Source organism: Rhineura floridana, chromosome 9 (genome assembly GCF_030035675.1).
Source record: "Rhineura floridana isolate rRhiFlo1 chromosome 9, rRhiFlo1.hap2, whole genome shotgun sequence".
NCBI classification, from domain to species: Eukaryota; Metazoa; Chordata; class Lepidosauria; order Squamata; family Rhineuridae; genus Rhineura; species Rhineura floridana.
This window is the reverse complement of record NC_084488.1, coordinates 2960914-2987143: the sequence shown is the minus strand read 5'-3', so window position 1 is coordinate 2987143 and position 26230 is coordinate 2960914. Positions and strand designations below refer to the sequence as shown.

General features: G+C 44.1%; 1 protein-coding gene across 1 annotated transcript in view; it reads left to right on the top strand.

Moving 5' to 3' along the window:
* Positions 1 to 960: 960 nt before the first annotated feature.
* Positions 961 to 26230, top strand: part of HTRA3 (HtrA serine peptidase 3) — a 58609-nt gene continuing 33339 nt past the window's right edge. The window contains exon 1 of the mRNA XM_061584571.1: positions 961 to 1511. Within this exon, the coding sequence (XP_061440555.1) occupies positions 1115 to 1511 (397 nt within the window). The 5' untranslated portion in view covers positions 961 to 1114. The remainder of the gene's footprint in view (positions 1512 to 26230) is intronic.

Sequence of the window (26230 nt, the reverse complement as noted above, 5' to 3'; positions counted from 1 at the left end):
AGTTGTGGCCCCCACTTTGTGGAATTCCCTCCCAAATGATCTCCGCCATGCTCCCTCCATGATGAGCTTCCACCGGGCCTTGAAGACCTGGCTCTTCAGGCAGGCTTTTGGGGTGGGTTAGGTTTTATTATTATTGTTGAGATTTTTAATGTTTTAATGTATTTGTATGTTTTTATTTTGTACGTCGCCCAGAGTGGCTGGACAGCCAGCCAGATGGGCGACTAATAAATTTAATAAATAAAATAAAAATATTGGTACCTTTCAGAGTTGTTTTTCTGTTTTGAATTAAATGTTGCTTTATATTCAGCAGTGTATTTGCATTTATCTATATAAAAGTTGTTTGTGCAAAAACATATCACTACTGGTATGGAAACACCACCATGCGCTGTAAGTTTTAACTGTGTGAAGACTATATTCGTAAAATGTTGGCAAAGGAGGAATGGCAGGGGTTCATTTCTAAAAAGAAGTGTTGGGGCTCAGGCCGGTGTGGGAACCCCTACCTCCTTACTGCTGCCCTGCCGCCACACCCCCCACCTGCCCACTGAATGTGGACTGTTATAGGGCAGAGGGGGGGCTTGCGTTCCAAAATGCATTTTAAAATTCCTGTGCTGCAGTAGCCATCCAGGATACAGAAACTCCCCTATGACTTGCTTTGCTAAACCTACAGCTACCGCGGCGCTCTTTGCATGGGGCGAAAAGGAAGAGTCTTTCCGTGTCCTGAAGTAGCCTTTCCCTGTTGGTCATTCTGCCTTCTGAGGCCGATTCTTCGGTGAGACTCCTTGAGCTAATCCTCGTCGGAAGAAGCCATCTAGCCAGCCGACCGGCTCTATGTTGTGTTTCGTCTTACTGGTTACTGTGGCTACAGTTCACACACAGTCAAGGGTCCAGTTCCAAAGCCCACCCCGCAATTTCCTCTGGCTTTGACCGAACCTCGAAGACAGACTGACTTGCTGGAGGGAGCGTGGAGCACGCCGCCCCATGGGCGTGGTCTCCCGCCGGTTGCGTCGCGCTGGTTGGCTTTGCCCCGTGTCGTCGAGCTTTGCGTGACTCGGCCGCTGTTTGGAGGGCGCCTTTTGAGCCGAGCCGAACGACGAGGCACTGCGCTGTGCTGGCGATGAGGGGGCTGGCGCTTGCGTTGTTGGCGCTGCTGGCGCAGGGTTGGGGCGAGCGGTGCCCGGCGCGCTGCGACGTGTCCCGGTGCCCGAGCCCCGGCTGTCCGAGCGGCTACGTGCCCGACGGCTGCAACTGCTGCTTGGTGTGCGCGGCGGGCGAGGGCGAGGCGTGCGGCCGTCCGGATGACCCGCCGTGCGGGGACAGCCTCCAGTGTCGCTTCCTCGCCGCAGGTCAGCACCAGAACCAGGGCGTCTGCCAGTGCAAGCTCAGCGCGCCCGTGTGCGGCAGCGACGGCAGGACCTATGCCAACGTGTGCCGCCTGAAGACTGCCGAGCGCCAAGCTCTGCAGCAGGGGCTCCCGCCAGTTGTCCAGGTCCAGAAGGGCGCCTGCCGAGTCGGTAAGAGCAAGAGGGACCTCACTCGCCCGGTGCAGCCTCGACGGTGATCTGGCGCGGGCCCTCGAGGAGGCGTTGTCTCTGCGGGGCTCGTAGACGGTGCCCCTAGGCTTCAGACTTGAGATGATGCCCTTTAAAACACATCGTATTGCGGTGGCAGGCTTAAAAGCCTGACAGTTGCACACCGTGTGATAACCATGTAGTAACACTGAAAAGGCGAGAATGGGTTTCGAGTTCGTCAGAATGAAGCATAGAACCAGACTGGATGTGCCCATGAGATGAGAACAGCAGCTTAGCCGTAGACAACGAAATCTTAAGGTTCTTCACACATTTACAAACCCCATATATTCATAAGCCCCTTTGTCAGCAGGATCATTTTTATTATTTGCTTGCTATTGCATGAGAAATAAGGTGTGATTTAGAGCTAGAGACCCACAATTAATTTTTAAAGCGACCTTGAAGATGGTATGACAGCTGTCTTGGCTCCACTGAACAGGTTTTGTAGGTTTTTGTGATGCTTCAAAAACTTGCAAAGCATGTTTCAGCAAAGATAACAGATCTGCAGAAATGTTGTGTGTGTGCCTGCATGTATACATCATCCAAACTTCCATCATACCACCTTTAGCTGTCTTGTTGTGTTATTTTCTTACTGAGCCAACTATTGCAGGGGAAAGACAAGCAATTTTTTTTTAAGGGCACTGAACTCTTGCTGACAGGATGTTCTTCCTAACTCAGAATACTGTATTCTATGAGCTATTCCAATAAAAGGCATAACTGTATTGATTTTTTACCTTGGTCAATGTGACAACAGTTGTCAGTACCAATTTGGCAGCAACATCTTCCAGTCCCTGCATCTAATAACAGCCCAGTAAGGAAATCAGAAGGATCTGAAGGTCATGGGGACTGTTACTGTTCTAACTTCTGGCAGAATCTTTAGAAAGTTTTGTGCCCACATCACTCATTTTGTCAGCTGAACCCTTTCTGTCTCCTGCATGGTCCATAATGTTAAGCAAAAACAAACAGTAAGTATACGATCTTCAAAAAGTATACATTTTTATTTATTTATTTTTTACAGTGACTCTCATGTAATTGGGGTGGGGGGGCAGTGAGAAAAGGAAGTGGTTCTGTATGTAAAACAAAAGAAAAACAGGCATAGTTAGGACCAAACTGTATGTTACACTGCAGTTGTATTAAATCCAAGCTGCAACAACAAATATATACCTTTGACAACTCTTGATAGTGACATAATGCACAGATAGTGTAAAATATTAAGAAGTGAGTCTCCAAATACAAGCCCAAACTGGAGGTGGATCCTGCTTCTGAAGAAGTTGAAGACTGCTGATCTATCTGCTAGTCAAACTACACGTCATGTAAATTGTGGGCAATCAACAGTGCACAGAGACAGAAAGATTAACCCTTCCCTCCTAGTGAGATCCAAACAAAAATCCCCACCCCCTGTTGTAGTTAACCTGGGGGGGGGCGGGGGGGGAGAAAATTCCCATTAGCACCTATGGGAACTTTTTTTCCTAAGGCTGATTGCCCCATGGGGGTGATTTTTGCTGGGATTGTGATCAGGGAGAACAGAATTAAACCTCACCTCCCTGTGAGCCACAGTACTGATGAAAATTATCCCCGCATTAAGATTAAATTGAATTAACAAAAAACCTTTGGCTTAACGTACTGCGTTAAGGCTGTCCGTGTTCGCTCACGCTCCAAGATCCAGGGAAATTACAGTTAAGGGCCAGCCCCATCATTGACAGACACAAGTAAGTGATTCTGTCGAAGCCCTGGTCGCACTTTGGAATAGCTCTATGACCAGGGCTATAGACACAATCGCTCCTGAGCGCCCCCTCGGGCGTTCCAGAGCAAAATCAGCTCCATGGTTTTCCGGGGAGCTGATGGCGATGAAACGCACTCGTAGGGTCTAGAGCGACGGTGGCGGAAAACTCGCAACGAATCTGACCGACTCCTGGTTAGAATATTCTCCAGAATCTATTTGGCTACCAGACGAACCGCGCAAAAGGCTTTTTTTACGGCTTCTATTTCTTCAGCCACTAATCAGCCAGCGGAACTATTCCGAGTGGTCAAAAGTTTACTTAACTGTGACCAGTCTGAAATTAATGTGGACCTTTCACCAACTCGCTGTCAAGAATTTGCCACTTATTTTGCAAATAAGGTCCATCAGATTCGCTCCGACTTAGACGCCAATATTGATGCAGTCTCTAAGGATGTACCTTTGGCCTCTGTCTGTCCTATTAAGATGGATTCTTTTCAACTTGTTCAACCTGGAGATGTAGATAAGCTTCTTGGAGAAATGAGACCCACCACCTGCCCACTTGACCCTTGTCCATCTTGGATCTTAAAACAAGCTGGAGGGGGGCTGGCCTTATGGGTATGTGGGGTAGTTAATGCCTCCCTTCAACAAGGCTTTCTTCCAGGATATCTGAAAGAGGCATTAGTAAAACCATTGTTGAAAAAACCCTCGTTAGACTCGCTATGTTTGAGTAATTATCGGCCAGTCTCCAACTTACCTTTTCTTACCAAAATAGTGGAACGGGTGGTGGCTACCCAATTGCAACATTTCCTAGAGGAAACAGATTACCTCGATCCATTCCAATCTGGTTTCAGACCTGGCCATGGGACTGAGACGGCTTTGGTTGCCTTGGTGGATGACCTGCGTAGGGAACTAGACAGGGGGAGTGTGTCCCTGTTAATTCTCCTCGATCTCTCAGCGGCCTTTGATACTATCGACCATAGTATCCTCTTGGACCGTCTAGCCAGGATGGGACTCGGGGGCACTGCTTTGTGCTGGCTGCGTTCCTTCCTGGAGGGTCGGACCCAGAAGGTAATCCTTGGAGACTCTTGCTCAGCCCCTTCGCCCCTGTCTTGTGGAGTCCCTCAGGGTTCTGTTCTGTCTCCTTTGTTATTTAATATCTATATGAAGCCGCTGGGTGAGGTCATCCGGAGGTTTGGAGTTCAATACCATCAATATGCAGATGATACTCAGCTTTATTTCTCCTTTCCTCCTGATACCAAGGAAGCCGTCCAACCCCTGAACCAGTGCCTGTCCTCAGTGATGGATTGGATGAAAGAGAACAAGCTGAAACTAAATCCAGACAAGACAGAAATGCTCTGCGTCAGTTGTGGGACAAACCTGGAAATAGGGAATTTGCCTGTGTTGGACGGGTTACACTCCCCCTAAAAACTCAGGTTCGCAGTTTGGGTGTGCTTCTGGACTCGGCTTTGAATTTTGAAGCACAGGTTTCTGCAGTGTCCAGGAGCGCTTTTGCCCAGTTAAGACTGGTTGGCCAACTGCATCCGTTTCTAGAGATGTCCGATCTGACGAGAGTAACACATGCCTTAGTTACATCCCGGTTGGATTACTGCAACGCACTCTACGTGGGGCTGCCTTTGAAGACAGTTCGGAAGCTTAAATTGGTTCAACGTGCAGCAGTGAGAATGTTGACGGGAGCAGGCCTTCGAGCCCATACAACGCCTTTGTTACAACAACTCCACTGGCTGCCGCTTCGCTTCCGGACTCAATTCAAAGTGCTGGTGTTAACCTTTAAAGCCCTACACGGCTTGGGCCCTGTCTATTTGTCTGACCGGTTGTCTCGTTATGAACCTTCCCGTTCTTTGAGGTCCTTGGAAGAAATACTTCTTATGATCCCTCCAGTCTCACAAGTTCACTTGTCAGGAACCAGAAATAGGGCGTTCTTGGTTATAGCTCCTAGTCTCTGGAATGCTTTACCGATTGAGGTTCGGTTGGCTCCTTCACTTGCGGCATTCCGCCGTCAGGTGAAGACGTTCCTTTTTTGGGTTGCGTTTAACTATACGTAGAATAGGAATTTTAATAAATCATGGTAACGAGTATATAATTATTGTATTTTTTAACTGTATTTGATCTATGTAGATTTGGTATCTTATTGTTTTATTCTTTTTTATGTACTGGTTTTAGGTTGTTCGCCGCTCTGAGTTTCTGGGAAAAAAATAGAGCGGGCTAGAAATATTTTAAATAAATAAAATAATTATTGAGGCTACATTTCAGCTTCACCACTACCTTGTAGCTGGATGTCTGTCAGTGGCAGAGTAGTGGACTTAAGTCCCTGGTTTTTCTCTTCACTGGAATGGACACATGGAGTCTATGCAACTGAAGCTATCAAGGAACTATGTGGATGGTATTGGTTACCAGTTGGGTACTTGGAGTGGCAACTTCAATTGCATGTTAGGTTCAGAAGCTGGAACTAAGCACAGGATAGGATGTAATATCATGTTAATATATTTTGCCTACACCTCTCCCATCAGGCAAACTTGAAATCAAAAAGGAGAAAAGGAAAGGGAGAAATATCTTCATTAATAAGAAATCACACACCACTTAGAAAGGCTAGAATTCACATGCAACTTATGCCTATTGTGTGGCTAGTTTATTAATGAAAATAAATAAATAAATAAAATAAGATTAGAAATAAGGGTTGCCAACTTTTTTTTACCTAATCAGACTTGTGCCTTTAATGAGATTGCTTCTCTACCTGTAATAACCAGTTCATTGGGCAACATTAGCAGGGGATCATGTTGGTTCCCATGTCCTACATTGACCTTGGCCGATTTCTGCATGTTACAAGGCTGTTAAAGGCACAGGAGCAGGCCTGGCTGGGGTTTTTCAGATCACTTGGCGAGTAATGGAAAAAGAAGAATTTCAGCAAATAAAGCAGACATAGAACCACACAGTTGCTTGCTAAATCTCGCTCTTTTTTCTCTGAAGACTCCTGTGCCTTGAAAAGCTGCACATTAAAAATCCAGCCACTGTACACCACATTTCCCCCTCCCTCTTCCATACCTCTCAAACTCTTCTTACCCATCTCTTGCAATTTCTTCACCTCAACTCTTTTCACACTTAATTTCGAGTATCTGGGGCTGTGCCCACATTAGAGCATTCAGGTGTACATGGGTCACTTTTTCTATGTGTGTGCTTCTGCACCTTTGTCTGCACATGAGCCTCTGAAATCTATCTCTATGTGTCCCATCCACACTAGTGCACAGTGCTTAGTGGAATTTATTTAGGCTGTGTTTTGTTTCCTCCTTCCCTCAATTAGTACATAAGTTCCAAAAAAATGAGGTGGGCATGCATAGAGGTGTTTGTTTAGCTGTGCGTGTACCCCTTTAATTTTTTTAATTTGTGATATACAAGTTTTCCAATATACCTGATTTCTTCTACAAAAAAGCAGCAACACAGAGGTTAGTTGAAGGCATGCACACAGGTATTTATTTATCTGTGGTGTACATCTTTTGGAAAAAAACTGAAATACAAGTTTTTCAATCTACCAGATTTGCACAAAAGAGCAGTAAAAAAAAGTATGTCACTCCAAGCCAGCCAAGGATTTGGAGTCGCTTATATGAAAGGCTGCTCCTTCCTTTCCTCCCCTTTTCTGTTCCCGCCTCCTGTAACTGCAAGGGCAATTTTTATTTTTAATACAGCAGTTTTGTGCAAGAACAGTTATGTGCAGAAGAGCTGTTTTAAAATAAAAAATATTGAAAACATGCGCTGTGCCACCCTAGTCAGAGGCAGCATGCTTCTGAAAACCAGTTGCCGGAAGCCTCAGGAGGGGAGAGTGTTCTTGCACTCGGGTCCTGCTTGCGGGCTTCCCCCAGGCACCTGGTTGGCCACTGTGAGAACAGGATGCTGGACTAGATGGGCCACTGGCCTGATCCAGCAGGCTCTTCTTATGTTCTTAAATGGAAGTAGGTATTGTGATAAACACCCAGCAAAACATCACCACACATTTAAAAAACAAACACTCACACCTTGTACTTCAGTATTTCTACACTTGGGTAACATCTAATTATACAGCCACAACAGTATAATTATACAGCCAGCATGGAATTTTCGCATTCCGCAATGTTAAATTGAAAATACCCCCCATGCCATTCTGATACTTCCCATAAACTCATTTCAAAACAAAACCTTACAAAACTTATAGTCCTGAACTCAGAAACGCTTGCTTAACAACTCTCTACATTTTCATGGCGATACACAAAACAGTAAGAGAGAATCGAGAGTTCAAAGTGTAAAAAGAGAGAGAGAAAATCAGACCCCTTTTGGACTTTTTTCAGTCAGAGTTCTCATAATTTGTTGAAATTAATTAAAACTCAGCCATGTTCACAGAGTACCTGTAATCCTAATAATGACCTTGCCCCATACGCTGACCTTCATCTTCTGCAGTTTAAAAGTTAAAAAAAATGCCTGGCTGATTTTTAATTAATTTAAGAAATTTTACATTGAACTCAATGATAACGTTGGGCATGCTCAGTAAGAACCAACTGTCAGTGTACACCAGACCTTTATTTCACTTGAAACAGTCCTGGTTTTCCCCAGAGAATCCTGGGAAGTATAGTTTGTGAAGGGTGCTGAGAGGAGACTCCTATTCCCCTGACAGAGCTCCAGTGACAGCTTTGGTTTAACAGTCAGCCACTGTTTGAAGCTCTGTGAGGGAAACAGGGCCTCTCCTACCAACTCTCAGCACCCTTCACTAACTACATTTCCCAGGATTCTTTGGGAGAAGCCATGACTGTCTAAAGTGGAATAAAGGTCTGGTGTGGATTTGGTCAGTGACAGCTTTGGTTTAAATGTGGGTGGGAAGCTACCTGTGTCTGCTGTGGAATAAAAAAGTGGGGGAAACCCTGAACGCTGAGAAAGAACGATACCAGTTCACAATGTTCTCCTTTTGGAAAGGAAAGGGGCTTCCCCTCTGCCAAGTGCCCACCTACCTAATCCCCTCCCATCTCCCTTCCTCCTCCCCCTTCCTCCTCCTCCCTTTCCTGTCCTCCTCCTCCCCTCCCTGCCCCTCACCCAGGTCAGTTTCACCTATCCTAAGCATGATTGCATGGGAGTAAATCCCACTCAACTCAATAAGCATGCAAATTATCAAACCTGCCCTCCCCTCTCCTCCCATCCCCCTCTTCTCCCCTGCCCTTCCTCCCCTCCCTCCTTCCCTAACCCTGCCCTTCCTCTTCCTCCCCTCCCCATTCCCTTCGGTCAGTTTCACCTATCCTAAGCATGATTGCAGGGGAGTAAATCCCACTCAACTCAATAAGCATGCAAATGATAAATCTATTCTCAGCAAACTTGCACAGGATCCCATTTCTTACCTCCCAGATTAAAAAGCAGAAAAATTCACTAATAGGCAAAAAAAAACCCTTGCGGTTTAAGAACATACCTATAGCCAACAGATATTTCCATCAAAGTTTAAAAAGCAGGGAAATTGGGCAGCTATAGTGAATGCACCAGGGGAACAGGACACCTGCTATTACACTGCCCTACACATTTCTAAAAATGCAGACACCATTTGGGTTGGGCTTTCACAGTCTAATCCACTTCCTGTGTCGCATGGAAGAATTTGGTAACATGTGCCTCTGAGCATATGGTAAGTGGTGGTGCTTGTTTACACTGAACTGCAGACTCTTTAAGGTTAAGGCCTGCTCTCTGAGAATCTTGCCAAGCAACAGGAAGCTTCTATACTTCCAGAGGCCAAGATTGGGCAGAAACAGTTGTGTAGCAACAGCAAAATAAGCAAGTCCATTGAGTAACACTGGCTAGAAAAATACCTTTTTAATTAAAACAAACCCCTACAAACTTACTACAAAACTCATGAATAAAAGCACATACTAGAAATTCTCCTTGACCTAACACAACAACCCATTTCCTAAAACACAGTACAAATAGATAGAATTTATAGAAATTCTTCAAATTTATAAAAGAAAAATGTGCATCACCTGTCAACATGACATAATTTAATTTATTCAAATTAAGTTATTTTTCATCCTTTCTACCCCAAATTTGCCAAGGTCCATCCTCAAACGTATCTCAAATCAGTTTCCCCATCATCTATAAGATGTAGATTCTTCCTGTCCCCACTTCCCATTTCTCCTTATAATGGCAGAATGCAATTCAACCAACTATAGGGTCATGGCTGTGGCTCTGTAATTTTTAAAACTTGGCTGCTATTAATGAAAAATGTAACTTGACTCTGTGCCTGTAATTCTGTGAACGGGAGCAAAGCATTCTGGCCGCCGCTCTCTGGACCAACTTAAGCGGACGAAGTGATCTAGCAGATAGTCCTATATAAAGAGCGTTACAATAGTCCAATCTTGAGGTCACAAGAGCCTGTGTCACTTGCCTCAAGTCCGACGTTCCTAAAAACGGACGAAGTTGGCGGACTAGCTTTAATTGGGAGAAAGCACTTCTGGATATTGTTGCAATTTGGGGTTCAAGGGTTAAAGCAGAATCTAAAAGAACACCCAAACTCCGAACTTGGGACTTCAGGGGGAGTGGGACCCCATCTAAAATAAGTACGTTTTTAAATTCATGAGAGGGTTTATGTCCAATTAGTAGAACCTCCGTCTTCTCTGGGTTAAGTTTCAGTTTGTTCCTGTTAGTCCATTGCTGTATTGCAGCCAGGCATTGGTTTAAGGGACGAACCGCATCTGAAACATCTGGCGGGAAAGAGTAATAAAGTTGGGTATGATCTGCATATTGATGGTAGTGTATTCCGAATTCACTGATGATCCTTCCTAAGGGCTCCATATAAATATTGAATAACATTGGGGATAATACGGAGCCTTGGGGAACCCCACATCGTAATGGCCAAACCTTAGATGAAAAGTTCCCAAGGACAACTCTCTGGAGTCTGCCCTCCAAAAAGGAACGAAGCCATTGTAGTACCGTTCCACGGAATCCCAAATTAGAGAGGCGGTGCAGAAGAATAGTATGGTCGATAGTGTCGAATGCGGCTGACAGGTCTAACAACACTAAATAAGTTAGATTCCCTCTATCTAATTCCAGTCGCAGATCATCCACCAGTGCTGTTAACACTGTTTCAGTCCCGTGTTTTGGCCTAAACCCTGATTGAAAGGGATCATAACAGTTATTTGAATCTATAAATGTTTGAAGTTGTGTAACTACAGCTCGTTCGATGACTTTACTGATGAAGGATAAGTTAGATACTGGACGAAAATTACTGAGAAGTGTTAGGAAACCATCATCTGCTCTTCATTTCCTGATGCTTGTCATGTCCCCTGGTTCAGGGTCCAACTGTCAACCTGAGCCTGTGGGTGATGAAGGCAGGAAGGTGACCAAGTCACCACACTCATGGGGCAGCACAGCAGACCCTTAAGGATTACCTGCAGCAACCCAAGGTTGTGATGAGGAGCCCCAGGAAGAAAAGGCCCAGTCCCTGCCTACCACCTTAAGCCCTCTGATGCCTCCCTTGAGACAACATTTCCCTTGGAGTAATCCACCCAAGGGCTTCCCTAATGTTCTTACTTGTTGGTATGGGTGGTGGCCTGACACGATTCCAGCCACTCTAGTTTGAACCGAGGGAGTAGGCAGGCCACCAGAAGAAGCCTCTTGTCCTCCCAGATAGCTGCAAACCGCTTTCTTGGGGCTTCGCTCACGCGTCTCAGCAGCTGAAAACAGTATGCGTACCTCTCAGGTTTGTTTTCCAGCCCTTTTAACTTGCGGTCCCGATTGCAGAGCGTTGGTAGCAAATACCCCATGAACATGCCGTTCTCCCGTTGCAGGATATCTAGGGACTGGGCTAGTGGCTCCATAATCTCTGTGTATTCCTGTACCACTTCAATCTCAGCAGCTATGATCCTGGACAAGGAGCAGCGGTCCATTATGGCATGCATTTTTAGTGGCACAGTTGACAGGAGCTCATGTAGTTGCTTCAACGCATCAAAGGTGGAATTCCACCTGGTCTTATTCGGTACCTTCAGATACACACCACATTGCGCATGGATATACTCAGCAATCTGTGCTGACTGGTTCTGCTTGGACCACAACTTGCTGCACTTTCCCATCAAGGAATGAAACTGTTTCTTGAAAGGACCAAGAAGACTACTTTTGGAGGAGTCAGAAAGCATGGCCTCTATGTCTTGTGTTGCCACCAGGTTGAGGGTGTGGCTAGCACATCTCTGGTGTGGTGGTAAAACAAAATCTTCTCAGTTCAGCTTCTTCCTCTGCCTCTGGTTCTGTGTCCAGCATCTCACAGATGGCCACAAACTCCACCTTGGCCTCCTGGTTATCACCATCATTGTCATTTGCACTGGTGTCTGCAGCTTCCACTGGTTCTTTGGCCATGAAAACCTGGAACGCTTTCACAAAGTTGGAGCCATTGTCTGTACAAGTGCACATAACTTTGTTGTGGATCCTGTACTGCACATGTACATCATGCAGTGCTTTTGAAAGGACATTGTACGTATGGCGCCCCTTCAGACGCTTACAAGCCAAGGCCCCGACCTCACGTTTCAGGGTAGTTGGGTTGATCCAGTGGGCTGTTACCCCAAAGTAACTCTTCTTGCCATTGGTCCAACAATCGGCAGTGGTTGCTATATATGCCACAGCACCCATTCGGTTTGCAAGAGTTTCTCTCATGTGGCATGCTCTCTTCTCAGTTCTGTCTCTCAGAGTCTTGGCACATATGATGGTGAGATCTTTGGGGAGTCCAATGCGAACCAGATTAATGAATGATGGTTTGTCCACAGTCTGAAGTGGTAATGTCTCCTTTACAATGAAATCAATTATTTTCCTGTCGAGATCGCTCTGGGTGACAGGCTCCCTGCCGGATCCCCACCTCTCAAAGGTTGTCTGCTGCTGCTTCAGCATTTTGGTTAAGGATGGCCACACCTTGCCTTTATTGCATCTTCAATGGCTCTCAGCTTCTTAGGGTGTACCCTCTGAGGAACAAGATGAACAAAGCTTGAATCCAAGAAAAAATGGAAGAGGCACTTCACAATTTAAACATAAATAGACAATGGGCCCTCTTTGAGGACCAGCATGACAAAGGCTTACCTCTAAATGTTTCTTCACATTGGATGAAGAGGAGATAGCTGATCTTGGAAGAGTTTTGATCCTTGGAATGCAGTAATTGCATCTTACAACGACATTTCTCCCACTTTGGCTCACAAATATACAAGCTTTCTCAAAGCCAAACCATGGTACTTGCTGTTCTGCAGATGTGGCTGTTGGCAACTGGCACTGCTTCATGTTGTCCTCCTTCTCCTCATCCACAGGGCCTCATTGGTGAGCTTCACTTTCCAGTTTCACTTCCTCGGGATCAATGAGCTGTGACTCAATTGGCTGCACCAACTGGCTGTTGCTCTCAGCAGGAACAACAACTGCAACAGGCTTGTCTGTAATAAATAAGAGATTTAGATAATGTTCCTATATGGGTGAACTTCAGCTGTGATGCCATGTGAAGTGTGCCCCATCTCTTCCCCATCCTGCAAGATCCCCCCAGTCAGAGTGGAAGTAAGCAGGCCAATAGCACAATTTTAAAAATTTCGCATAATTTTTGCTCACTGAATAACTCTGCCTGAGCCACCTACTACCTCACAGGGTTGTGTGAGAATAAAATGAAGAGGGGGGAGAGCCATGTACAATAAATTGAGGTAGGATTTGAAGATGATGATTATGATGATAATAAATATGCAGCATTTCAAATTAATTCTGTATGAGAAGCATTCCATGCCAAGCTTGGAACATCAAGGAGGAGGTATAAAATGTAGGCAAAACTACTTTTGACAAAATGCCATTTATCCTTTATATAAATATAATTAGTAATAAAGCTGAACGATGTATGTAAAACATGCTCTTTACCTTTTCTTTATTATTATTTTAATATTACTTCGTAATTTTCTTTTCCTTAATAAACATTATTTAAAAAATACTACTAATAATAGTGATAATTAATTAATTCTGCACAAGCCATGCACTATTACAAAATTGCTTATAGTGAGGGGGGCATGGATGGTTTGAAATGGGTTTGCTTTGGAACTTTGGAAGGAACTATATGAAACAAACTTCCCCTGCCAGCAACTAAGGCAGTTGCAGGGCTTGCCTGCCCAAGGGAGGAGGGGAGGGGAGGGGACAGAAGCCACCACTCCTAGCTTCGTGCACCAAACCAAATGCAACCCCCTCTCACTCTCTCTTCCAGCCAGTAAGCATTGTGGCCCAGCCAACATTTCCCCCTGCAATGCAAAAAAGGGCAGTAGGAGCAGCTTCCCTCGCAGCCTTGCTCAATACAAACATACACACACTCTCTCTTCCAGCCAGATAGCATTGTGACTCACACGTGCCCAAGCACCCTGCATGCAAAAAAGTTTAAGCATTTCAGATGGAGCAAAGTAGCCATGAAGGGGCGGCGGACAAGGAAGTATTCACTCACTCACACACACACACACACACACACACCCCTCCACAGTTCTTCATCTCCATTCTGCTGCTGCCTCCTTTGCCTCCTTCATCCATGTCCTTCGTTCCAGCTTTCTCCCTCCACTCCTTTCTTCTCCACCGCCATCCATTTTTGAAGCAATTTTTCTGTCTCTCTCCGCTCCACAACTGTCTTGCTCTCCTCCTCCTTTGTCGCCTCCTAACACCCACAGAGCACGAGGAAAGAGTGACGCTGCACAGAAACCCATTATGAGGCACATGACTTTCGTCCACTAATCAGAGGAGCAGAAGACGTCCACTGCTCCCCCCCCCAAAGTAACGCCCAAAAGCAATGCTGGAAACAAAGTTGCAGCTCAAAAGTAATGAAATTACTACTCGTTCTGTTACCAGCAAAATGTAACGAAGTTACCCACTCGTTACTGAAAAAAACAATAAATTACAAGTAATTTGTTATTTGTAACGAATTACTTCCAAGATCTCTTCCTGTGTTTGTGTTTGTGTGAATAAACAGTCCACCTCATGATTGATGAAGGCATTGGCCCAGTTCTGGCATAACATGCAACCCTTGTTTAGCATTATGAGAATGAGCCTCAATCTCATACAGGTCCTTCTTCCAGCATGGCCAAGAGGATTATACTGGAAGCATATGCTTCTTGGTTAAACTAACTCAAGAGTTTCTCATTGTACAGTAGGGCCCCGCTTACCGGCATTCCGTTTTGTGGCGTTCCACTGATGCGGCGGATTTCAATTCGGGGAAATTCCCCGTTTTAAAGCCGATTTTACGGCATTTTGCGACATTTTCGCGTGACGCGGCCCATTATAGTCAATGGGTTGCGCTTTACAGCGATTTCCACTTTATGGTGGGGGCCTGGTCCCTAACCCGCCATATAAGCAGGGCCCTACTGTATCTAAACTGGAAACTGGTTAGTTTAAACCAGGGGTGCGGAACCTTTTTCAATCTAAGGGCCACGTTCCCTTCTGGTCAACTTTCTGGGAGGCATATGCCAGTTGTGGGTGGAACAACAAATGCAAATTTAATTTTGTACTGAAGGCTAATGTTTATGCACACTCATTCAACCCTCTATCCAGGGAAGTGAGAGTCATTCCAACCACAGAAAAACTCAAAGAGGATGCAGAGTAGAGCTGATGAGGACCTTGACTTGGGGAGAGTTTGTCCATATTTTGGCCTTGTCAGCCATAACAAACCATGATTTGTTTAAAAATGGAAGCCAGTGTTTCCAGTCTCCTCACATGCTGAAGGATGGGGAGTATGCATGCCAAGTGTTTATTCCTGTAACACTGACCTAGTTTCACATTATACTCAAAATTGCCCTATATAATTTAGTTGGGAGGGCATAGAAACTAGAAACAGTTATCTGGGGTGGAAAATTCTAAACTAATATTTTTATTTTATTTACTAGAGGGGCTATTCACCCCTGCTCACTTTGCTTGCCAACCAAACTCCCAAGCACCCCACAACACACACCAGGCAACCCCAAACACGCCAGCCCACCAGGCATTCCCAAATGTGTGTGTGTGTGTACACTCATTTGTGGATGGCCGCCAAAACACATACATACTTGCAATTGTACCCCCAGACACTCGCAGCCCCCCCCCAGACATCCCACTCCTCTCGCCATTCCACCCAGTACCTCCAGGCTTTGATGTGCCAGGTGCTAAAACTCCTCACCTAATCCTGGGCTGCATTGCTGCCCCACACTACCACACCCCACCAAGGGGGCTTAGCTGTCTCCCATTCAGGCTGCTGCAGCCACGTACACCCAGGGTGCTCGCCCTCCCCCCCAACGGAATGCCTGCTCGCTTCACACCCACCCACTTGCCTTGCTAGCCTGCCAGGCATCCTTGCTTCCCTCACGCCTTTGCCTCACATGCTGCCTTGCTGCCACACCACGCCCCCACATGACACTGCATGATGGTGTGATGGCTTAGGAAAATATTATAAAGTTAGAGATAAATAGACAGACAAGCATTTTAAATGAGTTAATATTTATATTACTATCTAAGCAGTATATAATATAAAAAACAAACAATAAAATTGAAACTAAAATGCAACCCGAAACCAATATAACAGCAGCATGTTTTGTTGTTGTTATGTGCCTTCAAGTCGATTATGACTTATGGCGACCCTATGAATCAGCAACCTCCAAGAGCATCTGTCATGAACCACCCTGTTCAGATCTTGTAAGTTCAGGTCTGTGGCTTCCTTTATGGAATCAATCCATCTCTTGTTTGGCCTTCCTCTTTTTCTACGCCCTTCTGTTTTTCCCAGCATTCTTGTCTTCTCTAGTGAATCATGGCTTCTCACTATGTGTCCACAGTATGATAACCTCAGTTTCATCATTTTAGCTTCTAATGATAGTTCTGGTTTAATTTGTTCTAACACCCAATTATTTGTCTTTGTCACAGTCCATGGTATCATAAATAGAATAGTAGAGTTGGAAGGGTCCTATAAGGCCATCAAGTCCAAGCCCCTGCTCAATGCAGCAATCCAAATCAAAGCATTGGCAACAGATCGCTAGCTGTCCAGCTACCTCTTGAAGGCCTCCAGTGTTGGGGAGCCCACTACCTCCCTAGGTAATTGGTTCCATTGTCGTATGGCTCTAACAGGAAGTTTTTCCTGATGTTCAGTCAAAATCTGGCTTCCTGCAACTTGAGCCCACTATTCCGTGTCCTGCACTCTGGGACGAAGGAGAAGAGATCCCGGCCCTCTATGTGACAACCTTTCATGTACTTGAAGAGTACTATCATATCTCCCCTCAGTCTTCTCCAGGCTAAACATGCCCAGTTCTTTCAGTCTCTCCTCATAGGACTTTGTTTCCGGTCCCCTGATCATCCTTGTTGCCCTCCTCTGAACCTGTTCCAGATTGTCTGCATTCTTCTTGAAGTGCAGAGACCAGAACTGGATGCAGTATTCAAAATGAGGCCTAACCAGTGCTGAATAGAGGGGAACTAATACTTCACACGATTTGGAAACTGTTCTATTAATGCAGCCTAAAATAGCATTTGCCTTTATTTGCAGCCACATCGCACTGTTGGCTCATATTCAGCTTGTGATCAATGACAATTCCAAGATCCTTCTCACATGTTGTATTGCTGAGCTAAGTATCCACCATCTTATAACTTTGCATTTGGTTTCTTTTTGCTTGGTGTATAACTTTGTGAGAGCCAGTGTGGTGTAGTGGTTAAGCTGTTGGACTAGGACCTGGGAGACCAGGGTTCGAACCCCCACACAGCCATGAAGCTCACTGGGAGACCTTGGGCCAGTCACTGCCTCTCAGCCTCAGAGGAAGGCAATGGTAAACCACATCTGAATACCTGTTACCATGAAAACCCTATTCATAGGGCCGCCATAAGTCAGGATCGGCTTGAAGGCAGTCCATTTTTTTTCATAACTTTGCACCTATCCCTATTAAATTTCATTCTGTTGTTTTCAGCCCAATGCTCCAGCCTATCAAGGTCCCTTTGAATTTTGTTTCTGTCTTCCACGGTATTAGGTGTGCCCCCCAATTTTGTATCATTTGCAAATTTGATAAGCATGCTCTGTACCTCCTCATCCAAGTCATTAATAAAAATGTTGAAGAGCACTGGGCCCAGGACTGAGCCCTGTAGTATCCCACTCATGACTTCTGCCCAGTTTGAGAAGGTATCTGCAAAGCTCTCCTCCAACACCACATTTCAAATGAATTGATTTTTCTCTTACCTGCTTTTTTCACTGTCCAACTTTCACATCCATACATAAAAATCAGGAATACAATAGTCTGAATGATCCTGACTTTAGTGTTCAGTGATGCATCTTTGCATTTGAGGACCTTTTTTAGTTCTCTCATAACTGCCCTCCCCAGTCCTAGCCTTCTTCTGATTTCTTGACTATTATCTCAATTTTGGTTAATGACTGTGCCAAGGTATTGATAATCCTTGACAAGGAAAGGGTGATAAAATACACCCATCTCACACCCTTTCTAATTGGGAACCAATCAGTTTCTCCATATTCTGTCCTTACAGTAGCCTCTTGTCCAGAGTATAGGTTGCGCATCAGGACAATCAGAGGCTGTGGCACCCCCATTTCTTTTAAAGCATTCCATAGTTTTTCATGATCATTCTAGACAATCAAAGGCTTTGCTGTAATCTATGAAGCACAGGGTGATTTTTTTCTGAAATTTCTTGTTCTGTTCCATGATCCAGTGTATGTTTGCAATATGATCTCTGGTACCTCTTCCTTTTCTAAATCCGACATCTGGCGTTTCTCGCTCTATATATGGTAAGAGCCTTTGTTGTAGAATCTTGAGCATTACTTTACTTGCATGGGATATTAAGGGAATAGTTCAATAATTATTGCATTTCCTGGTATCCCTTTTCTTTGGAATTGGGATATGCATTGAACGCTTTCAGTCTGTGGGCCATTGTTTAGCTTTCCATATTTGTTGACAAATTTTTGTCAAAATTTGGACAGATTCAGTCTCAGCAGCTTGTAGCAACTCTATTGGTATGCCATCTGTTCCTGGTGATTTGTTTCTTCCAAGTATTTTAAGAGCGGCGTTCACCTCACATTCTAAAATTCTGGTTCTTCATCATATGGTTCCTCTGTGAATGAATCTGTCATCCTTGCATTTCTTTTATAGAGTTCTTCAGTGTATTGCTTCCATCTTCCTTTTATTTCATCTCAGTCAGTCAGTGTGTTCCCCTGTTGATTAGTCAACATCCCTACCCTTGGTTTAAATTTCCCTTTAATTTCTGTAATCTTTTGGAACAGGGCTCTTGTTCTACCTTTTTTGCTGTCCTCTTCTATTTCTCTACAACTATTGTAATAATTCTCTTTGTCCCTACGTACTAGTCACTGTATTATTGCATTATTGCACCGTGTTTCTATCTCTTCTTCCTTTTGCTTTACTTCTTTCTTTAACCATTTTAAGAGTTTCATCAGTCATCCATTGAGGTCTTTCTCTCTTTTTAACTAGAGGTATTGTCTTTTTGCATTCTTCCCTGATAATGTCTCTGACTTCAATCCATAGTTCTTCTGGTTCTCTGTCAACTAAGTTTAAAGCCTCAAATCTGTTCCTTATTTGATCTTTATATTCTTTATGTTTAGAAAATTTATTAATAACATAATAAATGAGCACAGTGGTTTTTAATTGGTCACCTAAGATAGCTATAATATCAATCATATCAAATCTAAAATGAAAATGGGGCTCAAATTCCCTTGTATCCTGTTCTGCTGGGGAAATGGTAGTAATTACCAGAGCCTTTTCTGGTCATCTCAAGTGCAGGCATGGATAACATTACCTCAGCCAAGGATCAGATTCATCTGAAGGATTAAGAAGGCTGGCAGGGCCTTCTGTTCAGTGGCTCCATGCCCTTGGGAGAGCTGTATGCAGACCTTACTGTCATGATCCCTGCTGGAGTGGGGTGGACACATGAGAACGAAGCAGGGGAGGAAGACTCAGAGTGTGATGTTCAAGCCAGTGAGGGGCCGAGCAGGGAGTGGGACTCAGAAGGAGCCCCAGCTCTGGACTTTGACAGTTCAACCCCAGCAGCTCCAGATACCCCTGTGGAGAATCAACCTGACCAGCAGGTTGTTTCCCAGCCTGATGCTTCTCCTCTCTGTGCGCCTGCGTCGCCAGCAGGCAGCTCCTCTCCCTTGGAGGAGGAAGATAGGATAGTGACGGAGGCTTCACCTCGCACCAGGAGGCGAATGTGGCGGGAGATTCAACAGACACAGCTGAGGTGGAGACTTCATCTGTGCGCACACTCCCAGTAGTAACAGTTGGCACATGCAAGAAGGGTGCCTGCCCAGCCTTAAGCTGAGTGAGGGGGGCGGAGTAGTTGCTGAGCCAACATCTTAGTGCTGTGAAGTTGTGTAGATGATGCTGTGTTCTGAGTAAGGCATAGATAGATTCATGAAGTGCACTGAACCGAAACGGTTTTTTAATTGCAGTAAAACCAACCACAGCCGTGTCGGGCAGGACACTTACAATGCCTGAAGCTGGTTTTGCAATTGCGTGTTCCTGTGTGGCTGTTGAGCTGGAGGAGTTACAGGGGAGTCATCCTCAGAGTCTGAGGGTGATGGGGGAGTAGAAAGGGGTGCTTAGGGCTCCCCCTGCCTGCCCCAAGCAGGGTGTCTGGTGAGTTGTCTGAATCCAACTCCTCTTCAAGCTGATACTGGGACATGATACCATCTTCTGCTTCCCTGTGCTACTTGTTGCATGCCCTGGCCCCTCCCTTCAACTGCTTGGGTCCCAGAGTTGGTCCTGAATCCTTGACCCACGAGGCCTGTGTGCGCCCTCTGCAGACATTCTGCTGAGTGAGTCACAGGGGTGCTATGGTACCCATGTCTTTCCTTCCTTCGCTTTATGTGTTGTGCTCCAAAATGGAGCAGCATAAGGGAACTCCAACGCCTACCTGGATGGATGCCTGGAGTCTTGCAGTCCTTGCATGAATGCTGGCTGTGTCACATGAGCTGATGGATTTGGGGTGCTGTGATATCACATGTTTGCTTGGGGTATGCTCCCATTAGCCTGAATTTATTGGTTCCCTCCATGTGAGGAGGGTGGGCTGTGAGTGGTGTTACCAGCACACTCTTCAGTTATAGTCATGGGCAGTGTTTCCAGGGACACTGGAACATGTCTGTTGTTTTTGAATGTTCAGGTTGTATGTTTTTCCCCTCCCCTCCTGGATTGAACACACATAGCATATGGCAGCTATTTCACTGGTGTAACAGTTGTGTGTCTTCCCCCACCCTGGGGTAGTTGAGGTATAGGATTGTTCTGTAAGTGCACTTGGTTTTATTTTTTTCCTAATCATATATTCCAACTATTTTTGGCAATTGGGAACCCCTTTTCACATACTTAGACATCATGTAGGATTAACATGATATGGTTTTAAAGTTTTTGCTTAGTCAAAAATGCTAAATCAGATCTCCTTGGTTTTAGGGGAATGGATTCAATTCAGTTTTCCGCAGAAACACACATAATTCACTAGAAATACAAACACTCAATCCCTGTAACATTCTTTTTTTGGTTGTTTTCTACAAGTTTTCAGACAGTTTCAAAGTGTTTACTTTGGTTTTCTGTGGGTAAAAATAATATTATTTGTAATTTTTAAAAGCAGCATTTCACAGCTCTGCCAGTAAGAGCCAGTAAGTCATGAAAATATGTGCACGATGGGTTGTGAAGTGAAGATGCTTGTTAATCTTTCTGTTTTTGAAGAATACCTGTATCACCCTATAAATCAGGCCATTTAAAAAAAACTTTGATAATGCAGAGTCACAGTCTCTAACACAACACTTGGACGGTGGGGATGGGGAAAAGAGAGAAAAACCCACATCTTGGGTTGTGTACACACAGCAGTTTGAAGTGGATTCAATGCATATTGTGCGTGAATGTTTTTTGTATCACCCACACAATGTTTTCCTTGTCCAAGTGGCTGCCTCCATCCCCCTCTCGCAGTTTAATTTGGATTTTCCTGATCCATGGATAATGTGGTAAGGGGAAAATATCCAACATAACATTGCATGTTATCCAACTTGAGGTATACTGAAGCGCATTATGTGGGTACTTTTTTAATGTGTATGGTGATGTTTGGTTGGGTGCTGTCTGTCGCTACACTCCTCCTGCTGGTGAGGCATTCCTCAGTGGGCTGCTGTTTTGTGCAAGTCTGCTATATCACAAACCTTGTATCTTAATAACAACAATAACTATTTATTATTATTATTATTAAACATTAGCTGCTTGCACAGGTAAACAAATACCTACACACATGCCCACTCAGTTTTCTGGAACTCAGGGAAGGGGGGCACTTCTTTTTTTAGTTTGATGTTTTGTGCAAGTCTGGTATATCAGAAAACTTGTATTTCAAAGATAAAATTAAAAAAGGCTGCCTGCATACTTGAACAAATACAAATGGAGTCACATCTTACGCGGGAGTTAGGTTCTAAAGTCAGTGCATAAGACAACAATCTTATATAGTCAAAATTACCCTTGAAAATCCCTCAAATCACTTATAAAGTACAGGATGAAAATTAGGTATATTTAAACACTAGAATCACACTCAGTGCAGCAAGATGCTCACACTATGAGAGACATCAGGAACTGAGATCACCTGAGAGAACAGTAGATTCCCATCTCACGTTCACTCCAGGGCATATTCTTCTTATTTATTTATTTATTACATTTATACCCCGCCTTTCTTTTCGTAATAGAAACCCAAGGTGGCTTACATATGGTTTCCAGGTGGTCTCCCATCCAGGCACTGACCAGACCTGACCCTGCTTAGCTTCAGCAGGGTGCTGGCCTCATGTGCCTTCAGACCATAGCCTGGGACTTATTGAGTGGAATGGTGAGTGGAATTGCCCACACTATTTAATTTTTTTTTGCAAAGCTCGTATAGCTGAATTTGTGCTTATGGACAATGGACCTTGAATTTCTGGAACTCAGGGAAGGTGGGGAAGGACTAATTTAGGGGACAAAACAACAATAACAGTGTGAATACATCCCTGTGTGGACAGGAAACATTGAGATAGAGTTATGTTAAATGCTCATGCATGGATAAACAAAAGTGCCCACAGAAAAATCAGATGTGTGTAACCTATGTGAGCACTGGCACTCTGATGCATACATGCACAACCTTAGAGTAAGCCCTCCTCTCCGTTGACTTCTGTTGTATTTATTTTCTTAGACTGAACTTTTTCCGTGTAACTTTGCCTGAGTTGGGACCTCCAAACACGAGTTGGATGTGGCCTAAATCCCCTCACCTCATTCCCTCCCTCAACACGCCCCCGGAACACCCCTCTTTCTGACCTCATGCTGGCTTGCGCCGCTTCAGTTATGCTGGTCTTGGCTGAGCCAGGTTGAGGGACTTATGCTGGCGTAGTCTGGCTCAGCTGTAGATCCTGGCATATACTGAGTTGGATTATGCATGGAATGTGTAAAAGGCTCATAGAGATTCCCCACCCCCTTTTTTTTTTAACTCCGAAGATTTTTTTCAGAGAATTTGACATAAGAACTGTGTGTAGAAGGAAAAGGGGCATTGGGGAATTAAATGGGGATTGGAAAGCACACATATAATGAATTTGAAATGTATACTTGTTAATACAAAATTTTAACATCCAGCTTTTAAAATCTTCTTGTCCTCTGACAAGAAAATATAATTTTTTAACAAGTTGATAATGGAATTTGTGCATGCCCCCATAGAATATTCTCTCTGCTCTTTTTTCTTTTTGAAGTTTTTTTTTTTAATTCAGCACAACAGGTTCAGCATGGAATAAAGTAATAATTATATTTTCAAAATATAGCTTGTCTTCTGAGGAAGTGAGATCTTAAACTGTTAAAAAAAGTACTACTAATCCAGAATAGAGTAAATAATTATTTTTTGAAACTGAAAAGCCCGGCTTCCTGACTCTTGAGTATTTGAAATGCTCCTGCAGAGAAGCAAAATCAAAACATTACATTTTAAGAAAAATAATACCCCCTACTTCTGGGGGATTATTTATTTTTAATTACAATTTTTACTTCTGCTGTAAAAATGATGATGTCCTCTGCAAAACAAACAAAATATGGGAACATTTTTTGTTTTCAAGAGAAGTGGAACTATATATATATATTTAAAAGCCCCCAGAACAAGTTCTTCCTTTAAATTTATCTTATTATTATTTTGTTTCTGTGGGAACATACTCACAGCAAGGGAACGCTGGGGCTTTTTACACATTTTAAATTTTAAAATATTATTGTTTACTCAATTCTGAAAAGATGAGACAAAATTACATATTTTAAAGCACAGAGTAAAACTTTTTTTTAAAAAAATGTTGCTTTGGCAGAAAGTGTCATTTCGAATGATTTAGGCTATTACCATGTACAGACTTCCTTGGGAGTAAATGCCACTGAACTCAGCGTGGCACACTTCTGAGTAGTCATACATAGGATCATGCCCCTTTGTTTCCCTAGTGTCCAGGGCAACTGACTTTCACTAGCATGGTAGCAGTCCCCCCATGTCAATCAGCCATGAAAGGAACCAATGCAGCCATGGTGCAAGGGATGCCCCCATAGCATCTTCCCAGGGCCGGCTCCAAGTTTCTGGGGGCCTTTGGGCACAGGGTATCAGTGGGCCCTTGTCCCCTCCCTTTCCTCCTCAAACCACATTCCTCCTCCCTTGTGGCCCCCCTCCTTTCAAAGAAAACAAATCTTCACCAATATTGCAACCCCCTCCTATAAAAGAAAAATACAAAATTTTCATTTATTTTAATTTGTTAGGGTAAATTTACTTATTTTGTAGGCCTCAGCTGCTAAGAATTTATTCTGGTTTACCATATTAATGATAGGCAGATGATATGAATAGTATCAGAGCCTGGGATCTTCCACAAAATGTACTGAGAAATAATTCTCTTTTTTTGCTGTTTCTGTTGGGTTAGAGCTCTACTTTAATGTTTTCACAGGCAAAAAAGTATGTATGTGTGTTTGTGGGGGGGTTGAAGCCATCCTTTCCTGTCATTTGCAAAGATCCTTGAAAAAATCACTTCAAATAAACTTTTCAGTTCTCCACCAGGATTTCCTATTCACATAGGAAGCTGCCTTATACCGAGTCAGAGCATTGGTCCATCTAGCCCAGTACTGTCTACACTGACTGGCAGCAGCTCTCCAAAGTTTCAGGCCGGAGTCTCTCCCAGAAGGTCTCTCGGGTCCAGTCTCTGATGGCATCTCCCCTACCTGGAGATGCCATTGGGGATTGAACCTGAGGGACCTTTCCCTGCACTCACAACTTACTCAACTGTGCTGAGACATTAGGAGGCATTCTAGAATTAATCTTAAAACTCCTTATTGCCACGTGGCACTGTTATATCAGAGCACCAGGGCAAGCCAAGGACAGAACAGTAGATTAAAGGCTGCCCTTTTAAGCAAACACTATTTTTTAAAAGTTAGAATTCCATTTCTAAAAAAAAGGCATTCACAATAATTCAGCTACAATTCACCTGTATGTTAAGAAGTGCATAGTGTACAAAAATGACACTATACCTCCACATCATAGGGCTTACATGCAGAGAAACTTCAGATACTGTAGACGCATATAAACGCAGATGCAACACAATACTCCAGCCTGCCTCAGTGCATCAGAAACCCTCATAAAAATGTCTGATAAGAGGAATCGCCTTTGATGTCTAGTGCAGAATAAACACCCAGCAGTGGTGGAGATTTAATGCTCTTAGTATTATTGGTATAGCGCTTTGTATGAAGGACTCAAAAAAGGGCCTTTCTAGGGACAAACTATTAGTCTCTGAACATGCTGTGTTACCACCAAGCATCATAAATGCACAAGGTTCCAAGTTAAAGAGACACATGATAACTAGGACCTCCTGCCAGACGTGGCTTCAAATCCCTGCTCAGCCATGAAGCTCACTGGGTGGCCTTGGGGCAGTAACTGTCTCTCAGTCTAACCTACCTCACAGGGGTGTTGAGAGGATAAAATGGGGAGGGGAAGAACCATCTTTGAACTCCTTATAGAAAAAGCAAGATATCAATGAAAAGAATAATAGGAGCTTCCCAGCTACAACTGGGGTGGTGGGGAGGCAGGCAGGGGTAGAGAGAGGGAATTCACATACAAAAGCCCCAGGACAGTCCTGAACAATAGAAGTTTGCCTGTAAAAGGAGAGGGAAGCCCTTAATTCTCTCTCTCTCTCTCTCTCATCAGTGGGCAAAGGGAATGAGGGGGTGGGGAGGCAATAATTATTATGTAATAAAGGCTGCAGTTCAATGCATTTACCTGGGAGTAAGTCCCATTGAACCCCATGGAGTTTAATTCTGAGTAGACATTATTGGATTGCAGCCTAAGAAATCCAGGAAAGCCTTCTTTCCAAGCTCCGCGGTTAGCTTGCAATTCTAACTATATTTACCTAGGAGGAAGCCCTTCTGAATTCAACAGTATTCAGACTGTATGGAATTCCTTCTATGGAATTCAGATTGTATTACAATAAAATACAACATGTAAGAATGCAATATATGAAATACAGTTAAAAATCATATAACGTCTAGCACAGCACAATTGCTATAATAGGCAGAATAACAATAAGAGTAACAATAACAGTTGTTGTGATTTTATCCCACCTTTCCTCCAAGGAGCTCAAGTTAGCATACGTGGTACTCCTTCCCGTTTTATCCTCGCAACAACCCTGTGAGGTATATTAGGCTGAGAGATGGTGACTGGTCCAAGGTCATGCCGTGAGCTTCATGGCCAAATGGGAATTTGAACCTTGGTCTCCTAGGTCCTAATCCAGCACTCTAACCTACCTACTGCAACTGTAAAAGCATTAAAACTATTAAGTGGTCCGCCAGAACCCTCAGCAATTTTCAAGTGGCCCATGGGGGAAACGCTTGGTAATCACTGCGCTGTTGCCCTTCTAGGCAGCAGTAATATGATATCATTGGGGAAGCACTGCAGAACATCAAATAAGACAGAATAATGCACTATATTGTGTCAAGAACGTATTGCG